Genomic DNA, 10,843 nt, shown 5'->3' on the forward strand with positions numbered 1-10,843 from the left:
GACAGCCTTTTAGCTCAGTAATGAAGTCACTCCTGAGGTTCACCCTTCAGCCAAAGATTAGACAGGCCCATAAAACAAAATGAGACTAAAGGGGCACAGCAGCCCAGGCGCAAGGACTAGAAGGCAGTAGGGGTCAGGAAAGCTGCTAATGGGGAACCCGAGGTCGAGAAGGGAGAATGTTGACTTGTCATGGGTTGTTAACCAATGTGACAAAACAATATGTGTAGTAACTGTTTAATGAGAAGCTAGTTTGTTCTGTAAACCTTCATCTAAAGTACAATAAACAAGGAAGAAAATCCCACGGATCCCAACAGTCTGATCCCAAACAGATCATGGCGATGGCGCCGGACCGGGCAGCATTTTGTTCTGTTGTGCGTGGGGTCGCCCTGAGTCGGAGGCTGACTCGGTGGCCCCTCACAACAGCAACAACAACAGCAGCAAAAGCTGAAGGGGACGGAGAGGTTTCCCTTTGGGGTGCTTGGAGGCGTCTCCTCCCTGGGTCACTTTCCCAGTTTTTCTTGTCACCACTAGAATTTGTAATAAAACTCAGCCCACTGGAAAATGTTGAACTCTGTTACTTTCAAACTGAAAACTTTTTGAAGCTTAAGGTAGTTATTTCTGCAAAAGATAGCTTCTAGGTCATTAATTAAAAAGAATGCAGGGAGAATTTAAAATATTGTCATCTGGGTGACTTTATCAATAAAGTGTATATAAAGTATTTGTATACACTTATAAATACTCTACAGTCTCACCATAATTCAGATGCGATGAGAAGAGGTTGAAATATGGTGATAGCCTAGAACATGAAAGTAAGTCTTTTTAACATGAATAATTATCCCACCAGTTTCATAACCTAATAAAAACGAAAGTAAAAGAAAAACTGTGGCCATTTTAATTATGAGAAATCATACATGTTTTGGGAAATTAGACATGTGCTTTCCTTGGAGATGTCTCAGAGAGGTGGACCCTGTGAGTGCCCTCTCAACCAAAAAATTAAACCCGTTGCTGTTGAGTCATTTCTGACTCATGGTGACCCCATGTGTTCAAGGTAGAACTGAGCTCTACAGGGTTTTCTTGGCTGTGATCTTTATAGAAGCAGATCACCATGTCTTTCTTATGGGGTGAAGCTGGGTGGGTTTGAACCACCAACCTTTCGATTAGTAACTGAGTGCAAACTATTTGCACCACGGTGGGACCTTCTCTCAACCAAAAAAAAAAAAAAAAAAATCCAAACCCGTTGCCATCGAGTCGATTCAGACTCGTAGCAACCCTATAGGACAGAGTAGAACTGCCCCATAGGGTTTCCAAGGAGCGATTCGTGGATCCTAACTGCCGACCACCTGGTTAGCAGCCGTAGGTCTTAACCACCGTGCCACCAGGGCCTAGCAAATATAAGCTCAAAATTAGGATACCTGGTTTTGAATCCAAATTTAGCAATAATTTACTTCACATTTGAACTAAGATGGAAAGTAGAAATTCATAGTCAGTGAGCATTGTTTTCCTTATTTATTTCTCTAAAAATATAGATTTTTATTATTCTTTAGACAGAGAGAGGCAGAGGAGAGAATACCCCTGAATACCCTGTCGAGTCAGAAACTCTGGGGATGAGGCCGAGCAATCCCTGTTTTAACAAGTCCTCCAGATAATTCTGTGCTTGCTAAAGTTCAAGACCACTATAGGAGGTGTCTTAGTTATCAAGTGCTGCTATAACAGAAATACCACAAGTGGTTGCTTCACCAAAGAGAAATTTATTCTCTCACAGTCTAGGAGGCTAGAAGTCCAAATTCTGGTGCCAGCTCCAGGCGAAGTCTTTCTCTCTCTGTTGGTCCTGGGGGAAGGTCCTTGTCATCAATTTTCCCCTGGTCTAGGAGCTTCTCAGCACAGGAACCCCGGGTCCAAAGGACATGCTCCACTCTTGGTGCTTCTTTCTTGGTGGCATGAGATCCCACTCCTCTCTGCTCACTTCTCTCTTTTATATCTCAAAAGAGATTGACTCAAGATACAATCTAATCCTGTAGATTGGGTCCTGCCTCATTAATATAACTGCCTCTAATCCCACCTCATTAACATCATAGAGGTTAAGATTTACAACACAGGATAATCACATCAAACAACAAAATGGTGGACACTCACTCAATCCTGGGAATCATGGCCTAGCCAAGTTGACACATGTTTTAGGGGACACAGTTCAATCCATAACAGGTGGTGCAAACAGTTAACGTGCTTGGCTGTAACAAAAACATTGGTGGTTAAAGTCCATCCAGAGGTACCTCAAAAGACCAGCCAGGTGATCTACTTCCAAAAAATCAGCCACTGAAAAACCCTATGGAGCACAGTTCTCCTCTGACACAAACAGGGTCAGCATGAATTGGGCTTGTTGGCAAATGGTTTGGCTTTTGGTTTTATGCTATAGGATGGAAAAAATAAAGGAGATTCATGCGTACAGAAGAAAAGCGGATTGTTGCAAACACTGCAGCTTCTTTCAAGCCTTTCATGACCATTGGGATATATGGTTGCCCACCCGCTATTTCCACCTCTCAGGTTCATTGGGAAGCTGTCTTTCCACAGATAGTGTGTCCTGCTGCAAGGCAGGGAACTTTATGACTCTTTGAAACTGAAAAAATTGGTGTGTGCCACAAATCACTGTTTCTACTGCGTGTTGTATGAGGTGTGTGCATTTTTTGGTAGGAAACAGAAATTTTGAAAATTTTTCTTTGGGACACGGTATGTCCCTCTGGACTCCAGGGGGCATCCAGGGTAGAATTAGTGGGACAACAAATCTCCATCAGGACTCAAAGGGTAGGATTACTGGTGAGAGGAAAAAAAAAAAAAAAAAAATCCATACTACTTACCAAAAATTCAACAACGCTCAGTGATTCAGCATGCTTCCATTAGTGAAAACACATGGTATCAAGACAAAATTCAAAGCAGAACGTAATCGGATCTTGAAAGGGTTAATCCTTAAAAACCTAGGACTGGGTGAGGATGGGAAACCCTGGTGGCATAGTGGTTAAGAGCTATGGCTGCTAACCAAAGGGTCGGCGGTTTGAATCCACCAGGCACTCCTTGAAACTCTATGGGGCAGTTCTACCCTGTCCTACAGGGTCACGAAGTCAGAATTGACTGAAAGGCAACAAGTCTAGTTTTTCGGGGGGCTGAGGATAAGACATTCTCATTTTACACAACAAAGAAAGAAAATAATGAAGAAATCAAAAGATATATGGTCAATGTGAACTAACTATTGAAAAGGTAGGGAGGAATAGGCCAGGTAACACAAAATAAGTGTTAAAGGACTGACTGTTTCAGACATTTCTTAAAATTGTAACAATTGTTATAGTATCAGTTACACAAATGCACAGTATTCATGTTGTGATTTTGAAATTGTAAACCCTTCGGGGCGTCCCTCTATACTGTCCTTTCAGGTGTCTTCACCAGTTGGGGTACTTTGAAGAAATGAACGTCAAAGGTGCTCAGTTAATGCTTGTTGGCAAATTGGATAAATGCAAACCAATTTTAATATTAAACTAAGTTTGGAGGCTGAGTTGTGATAAAACAATAGCTGTCATTTAATGCTAATTTTGTGTTATCTGACCTGTTGCTCACAACCATTTCTATAGCTAATTCACACTGACTATGCACCTTTTGAAGGAGCCCTGGTGGTGCAGTGGGTAAAGCAATTGACTGCTAACCGAAAGGTCAGCGGTTTGAACCCAGCAGCGGCTCCGTGGGAGAAAAATGTGGCGGTCTGCTTCTGTAAAGATTTACAGCCTTGGAAGCCCTTTGGGGTCACTGTGAGTCAGAACTGACTTGACGGCAGTGGGTTTTTCTTTTTGTGAGTACACATCTTTTGATTTCTTAATCATTCCCTTTCTCTTTTGTGTAAAGTTAGAACGTCTTATCCTCATCCAGTCCTGATTTTTTAAGGATTAGAAGGAACTGCAGTGTTTACAAAAACCCACCTTCCTCTGTAGGCATGTATCTTTTTTTTTCCCCATTCTATAGTACCCGAAATGTGTTGCTTTCGAGTTGATTCCGACTCATAGTGACCCTATAGGACAGAATAGAACTGCCCGATAGGGTTTCCAAGGAGCGGGTGGATCCGAACTGCTGACCTTTTGGTTAGCAGCAGAGCTCTTAACCACGGCACCACCAGGGCTCCGTGGTTCTCAAACTTGAGTGAGAATCAGAATTATCTGGACGGCTTGTTAAAACAGGGGTTGCTGGGCCCCATCCCTAGAGTTTCTCATTCAGTAGGTCTGGAGTGGACCAGTTGGAGTTGCCGTGGAGTCCATTCTGACTCATGGTGCCCCCATGTGTATCAGAGTCGAACTGTGCTCCATAGGGTTTTCAATGGCTGTGATCTTTTGGAAGTAGATTGCCAGGCTTTTCTTCCAAGACCCCTCTGGGTGGACTCGAACTCCCAACCTTTGGGTTAGCAGCCAACTGTATTAACCCTTTGCACCACCCAAAGACTCCAGATCTGAAGTGGGGCCCAAGAATTTGTATTTCTAACCAATTTTTGGGTGCTTCTGATGCTGCTGGTCTCAGGACCACAGTTGCGATGCACTGCTCTGGGACAATGAGCAAGTAAATAGGATTCCACAGGTGTGCATGTGTGTATGTGTGTTGTGTGTGTGTGTGTGTGTGTGTGTGTGTGTGTGTGTGTGTGTGTGTGGTGGTGGTGGTGGTGGTGGTGGTACAGCTTGACCAGGGCAGGACCTAGACATAGAAAAGCCTGAAATGGTAGATCACTGTGAGGTAGCCACAGAGATTCTGGAATGAGCCCAGGCCCCAGGGGTGTAAGTGAAAAGGGAAGGGAGAAAGAGACACCTGATGTGTCCCTGACAGCCAGGCGCTTCTCCCATTTGGATTTCACCAGAATGAAACTCTTCCGATGGTTTAAGTACCCATTGTCATGGATTGTATTGTGTGCCCCCAAAATATGTGTCAACTTGGTTAGGCCACGTTTCCCAGTATTGTTTGATTGTCCACCATTTTGTCATTTGATGAGATTTTCCTGTGTGTTGTAAACGCTATGACTATGTTAATAAGGTGGATTAGTGGCAGTTATATTGATGACATCTAGAAGATTAGATAGTGTCTTAAGCCAATCTCTTTTGAGATATAAAAGAGAGAAATGAGCAGAGAGACAGTGGAACCTCATACCACCAAGAAAGCAGTGCCGGGAGCAGAGCGCGTCCTTTGGACCTGAGGTTCCTGCACGGGGAAGCTCCTAGTCCAGAGGAAGATTGATAACAAGACCTTCCCCCAGAGTCAACAGAGAGAGAAAGCCTTCCCCTGGAGCTGAAACCCTGAATTTGGACTTCTAGCTTCCTAAACTGTGAGAGAATAAATTTGTGTTTGTGAAAGCCATTCACTTGTCGTATTTCTGTTATAGCAACACAACATAACTAAGACAACTGCTAATCTGTCCTCGAAAGTAACATAAGAGTCAAAGTTGCATTAGGACTTCCAGAAAACTTTTTGACAGAAATAGTGTTCCCTAAGACAAAAGAAAGGCCATTAAAACAATTATTTGGGAAAAGAAGCAAATGAAAGGCAAAATAACCATGGAAACCTTAAAATTGAAAAATCCTAAGGGTTTGAAACCACTGTCATGGATTGAATTGTGTCCACCAAAAAATGTGTGTAGCAGCTTGGCTAGGTCATGATTCCTAGTGTAGTATGATTGTGTAATCTGATGTGATTTCCTTATGTGTTGTAAACTCTATCACTATGATGAGTTATATGTGATCTCCTTATGTGTTGTAAATTCTATCACTGTGATGAGGTTATGCTGATGAGGTTTACAAGATTAGATAGCGTCTTAATCCAATCTCTTTTGAGATATAAAAGAGAGAAGCGAGCAGAGACACATGGGAACCTTATACCACCAAGAGAGCAGTGCCGGGAGCAGAGCGCTTCCTTTGGACCTGAGGTTCCTGCTCAGAGAAGCTCCTGGTCCGGGGGAACACTGATGATGACGAGGACCTTCCTCCAGAGTCAACAGAGAAAGCCCTCCCCTGGAGCTGACGCCCTGAATTTGGACTTGTAGCCTACTAGACTGTGAGAGAATAAATTTCTCTTTGTTAAAGCCATCCACTTGGGGTATTTCTGTTAGAGCAGTACTAAATAACTAAGATACCCATTTAAAAAAAAATCTTCTGCTATCGAGTCAATTCTGACGTTCTCAAATTTCCTGTCAACCTTTTATCCCATGGCTTTAGCAACTATTGCCGATATTGGCTAGATTCGTTGTTTTCTTGAGGGTTGCAAAGTGACATCGTTCTAACTTAATCATTCTCTTTACATTTATTAGTTGAAATTCTTCTGTGACCCAACAGGACAGAGTAGAACTGCCCCACAGGGTTTCCAAGGAACCGCTGGTGGATTCAAACTGCTGACCTTAGAGTTAGCAGCTGAGCTCTTAACCACTGAGCCACTAGGGCTCCATAAACCAAAACAAAACAAAACAAAACCCATTGCCGTTGAGTCAATTCCAACTAATAGGGACCCTATGGGACAGTGTAGAACTGCCCCATAGGATTTCCAAGCAGCGGCTGGTGGATTTGAGCTGCCAACTTTTGGTTAGCAGGTGAACTCTTAACCACTGCGCCACCAGGGCTTCAGGGCCCATAGGGGCTGCTAAGCTGTCATGTCTCAGAGTCACATACAATACTGGTATCTGCATTTTATGCTCTCAGACTACACATTAGAACTCTGTGCAGTGGTGGAGTAAGCTAGATAAATATTTGTATGTTTGACTGCACACAGCTACTACTTAGGTTTCCTTGTTCTTCTGCCCCTGTTGGAAGGAGTGTGTGCGAGTGAGTGGCTGGTAACTGGCTGTGAATTTTGATCCCATTGTACACATTCACCTGCTTGAAGACTGGGGTGGGTGGATACTTTAGTGAGTCTAGAAACCTGTTTCTTTCTCTGCCAGATTGTAAAGACACGCAGCTCTTCACAGGTTGCTGGATGGTTGGAGTTATTATCAATTCCTATAAAGACACCGCAAACAGGCAAACATCAATTCAACAGAATAACAACAGACATTGATATTTGGATCATTCTTGCATCATATAAAATTGTAGGCAATTTAAAATTCTGGAAGGGCTTTATAAGCCCCAGGTCTCAAGACTGTCTTGGATATGAATGGCACATTGTCTTTTTCATTTCAACTTCAGCGTTAATTTTTTTTTTTTTTATTACGGAAATTTTCAAACATATCCCAAATTAGAGAGAATAGTGTAATGAACCTTGATGGTACCATCACCTCGCCTCAATTATCAGTATTTTGCCAATTGTGTTTAATTACTTCTCACTGCTGGGCTATAACAATTTTATATGTAAATGCTTCAGTATGAATCTCTAACAGATAAGGGAGTTAAAAATATATAACTACAATAGTGTTATCAGTTCTAACAAAAACTTGCCAGAGTGTCTCAGAAAATTTTTATTGCATGTTGATTCAAATCAGGACCCCCAAAAAGGACACATCATTGAGATTGATTGATCTATTTCTTAAGCCTCTATTAATATTTAAGAGTCTTCCCTCCCTCCCCCTCTTTTTTTTTCCGTACTATTTGTGTGCGGAAGAGTGGAGTCATTTTTCCTGTTGACTTACCCCCATCTTGGACTTTGTTTGATGGCATCCTGGTGATACGGTTTAAGTTGTTTCTGTATGTCCCATGGAGTCCCTGGAAGGTGCAAATGGTTGACCCACTCAGCTGCTAACCTAAACGTTGGCGATTTGAGTCCACCCAGAGGCACTTCAGAAGAAAGGCTTGGTGATCTATTTCCAAAAAATCAGCCATTGTAAACCCTATAGAGCACAGTTCTACTTTGACACACACGGGATCACCAAGCGTTGGAATCAATGTCAACTGGACATAAAGAAAATGTCCCATATTTCTTGGGAACTGGTAGCTAAGTCTCGAAGCTTGGTTTAATTGAGGTTCAGTTATTTTGGGGGTGGGGCACTGATATGGCATTAGCAATGTTGGGTACTTCCTGTTGCATCACATCAGGTGGCATGATGTCTGTTTGTCCTACTTTTAGTGATGTTAAGGTTGATGTGGGTGTACATGTTGCCAGCCTGACCTATCGTTCTCAAATTTCCTGTCAACCTTTTATCCCATGGCTTTAGCAACTATTGCCGATATTGGCTAGATTCGTTGTTTTCTTGAGGGTTGCAAAGTGACATCGTTCTAACTTAATCATTCTCTTTACATTTATTAGTTGAAATTCTTCTGTGGGGAAGAACTTTCCCTCGCATCTAGTCTGGCTTCCCAGAAGCACAGTTTATAAAGGAAGAGGTAAGATAAGTGCTTGATTCTGTACCTTTATTTGTCCAATTTCAGAATAATGAGCTTGTGCCCTAGCCACTTCTAATTGTGACCAATGAGGTTTTTGTTTTCAAAATATCATTAAAAACCTAAGTATTTTATATATTTATATTGTAATATATATAATTTTATATATTTGAAAAATATTTTATATATTTTATATGTTTCATCTGTTGCATTGGATTGCAATGGATGTTCAAATTGTCTTCACTTCAATTTTACAAAGATTACTCTTAAACTTAGTGTGTAACTGCTTTTATATCATTTTTGGTTATTTTTTCTTAACCACACTTAAAACTAAAATGTGCTTATTGTAGAAAATTTAGAGAATAAAGACCCACATCAAGATGAAAATCACCTGTATTCTCTGCACTCAGAAATAGCCCATTTTAAACACCTGGTTGAATTGCCCTCTATTCTCTTGCTCTGTGCATGTAGATCATTAAGTATTCCATGGTCCATCATTACATTCATTCCCTCAGAAGTACTTCAACTTCCCTATTTCCCCTTACCCTTATCACAGTTGTCTAACGAAACCTCAGCCCATCTTCTCTGCACCTGTGCCTGAGCACCTGCATGTTACCTGAGAATATCTAATTGAACTGTTTCCCTTAATTTGATGATCTAAAGCCTCAAAACACACCCACTATGACCCAGAAACCCTCTTATGCTTCCCCAGAACTACTAATTCATACATTCTTCTCAAGCCACCCACAACCCCTCTTTCTTCCACCCTCACTTAGCTGTCCATCTCGCCTCCTACTTAAGTGAAATAAAAGCCTCCAGACAGCTCTAAAATTCCTAACGCAAACCTTTTCTAGTCCCTGGTTGGTGCAAATGGTTAACGTGCTCAGCTGCTAACCGAAAGGTTGGAGGTTTGGGTCCTGCTGTGACCAAGAAAGGCCTGGAGATCTACTTTGAAAGATCAGCCATTGAAAACACTGTGGATCACAGTTCTACTCTGACACACGTGGAATTGCCATGAGTTGGACTCAATGGCATTTTTTTTTTTTTTAAAGCAAATCCCAGTCCCTCCCCTTGTTCTCTGGATTCAGTGCTCTTTGACCTTCAAAAACACTTCACTCCCGTTATTCTCTCTTCTTTTATCAACTTCTCCCTGCCCTCTAATGGATCATTTCTGTAACCGTACTCTAATTTTTCAACTCTATCTTAAACACAACACCAACAACACACACACTTTCTTGATTCTATGTCTCCCTGAGGAGCCCTGGTGGCATAGTGGTTAAGAGCTCGGCTGATAACCAAGAGGTTGCCAGTTTGAATCCACCAGGCCTTCCTTGGAAACCCTATGGGGCAGTTCTACTCTGTCCTATAGGGTTGCTCTAAGTTGAAATCACTCAACAACAACGAGGTTTTTTTTTTGTTGTATGTGTGATTTATTTACTTAGCTATTTATTTTCTGGGTCGTGGTGAGTGAGTCCTTTTGCTCTGCATACTTAGGACTATCAGCTCTAAAACTTTTTTTTTTTTTAACTGTGACTTTATTACATTGGTTTTAGTTATCTTGGTGTTCTGGTTAAGGAAGACATTATAAAGTCTTTCAAGATCATCATCTTGTTCATCACTGCGTCTTTGTCTTTTTCCTCTGTTTTAACATAGAAAAGAAACAAAAAAAAAGTTGCTGTCGAGTCAGTCCCAACTCATAGCGACCCTATAGGACAGAGTAGAACCGCCCCATAGGGTTCCCCAGGAGCGCCTGGTGGATTCAAACTAATGACCTTTTGGTTAGCAGCCGTAGCACTTAACCATTATGCCACCAGGGTTTCCTGATGACCTTATTAGGTAGATGTTATTATGATCTCATTTATGGATGAAACACTAGGCTTAGAGAACTTGGGTAACTCACCAAAAGTCACTGAGCTACGAGACCATGGAGTCAAGATTCTCACTAAGACCATCTGGCTCCAAGTACATAACCCTGTACAAAAGTGCTCCTCAAACCAGGTCCTTGGAAGACGTGAAGGACTTTCCAAGAGCTCTCTGTTGCCTTTAATTGGGGGGTGTGGTGGGTGTGGGTCTTCCCATTACCATAATTTAAAAGTGTTTGTATCCAGAAAATTTCCTATTTTTATTCTGTTTTCTTAAGGGAAGGAAGGGGCACTTGCTCGAATCATCATACTATGAGAAAGGTCTTTTGTGTAAAAATTTGCTGCAGACTATGATCTGGGAAGACACCATGTAAGTAGCAATGTTCACCTTTCCCCATTTCATTTCTATTCTGTCCACCTATGAGTGAAGTGACCTGAATCTCACTCAGATGCCAATCCTACCCATGAGTGAGGTGACCTGAATCTCGCTCAAATGACAATTGCTTCTTTTCAATCTTGTCTTCTTAGAAAAACAATTTCTTTCCCTATTAATGATATAAATCCCAGTGATCTTGGAAAAGCCAACTCAAACATGAAAATCCTGGGCTCTAATCTGATAACAGTTTCATAAGAATAGACTTAGATTCAAATTTGAATTTTGACTGG

At 41.7% G+C, this 10,843-nt stretch overlaps 1 protein-coding gene across 3 annotated transcripts in view; it reads left to right on the forward strand.

Annotated features, from left to right (window-relative positions):
• The window catches only part of BACH1 (BTB domain and CNC homolog 1), a 78,542-nt gene extending 67,995 nt beyond the window's left edge, over positions 1 to 10,547 (forward strand). For 2 of the 3 annotated variants that reach the window (XM_023726671.1, XM_023726669.1), the window contains exons 5-6: positions 8,242 to 8,318; positions 10,456 to 10,547. In XM_023726671.1, coding sequence (XP_023582439.1) covers positions 8,242 to 8,310 — 69 coding nt within the window. In that variant the 3' untranslated portion in view covers positions 8,311 to 8,318; positions 10,456 to 10,547. The remainder of the gene's footprint in view (positions 1 to 8,241; positions 8,319 to 10,455) is intronic. The other variant, XR_002823172.1, reaches the window with a different exon arrangement.
• Positions 10,548 to 10,843: the final 296 nt, after the last annotated feature.

Source organism: Trichechus manatus, unplaced genomic scaffold, assembly GCF_000243295.1.
Source record: "Trichechus manatus latirostris isolate Lorelei unplaced genomic scaffold, TriManLat1.0 scaffold00012, whole genome shotgun sequence".
Taxonomy (NCBI): Eukaryota; Metazoa; Chordata; class Mammalia; order Sirenia; family Trichechidae; genus Trichechus; species Trichechus manatus.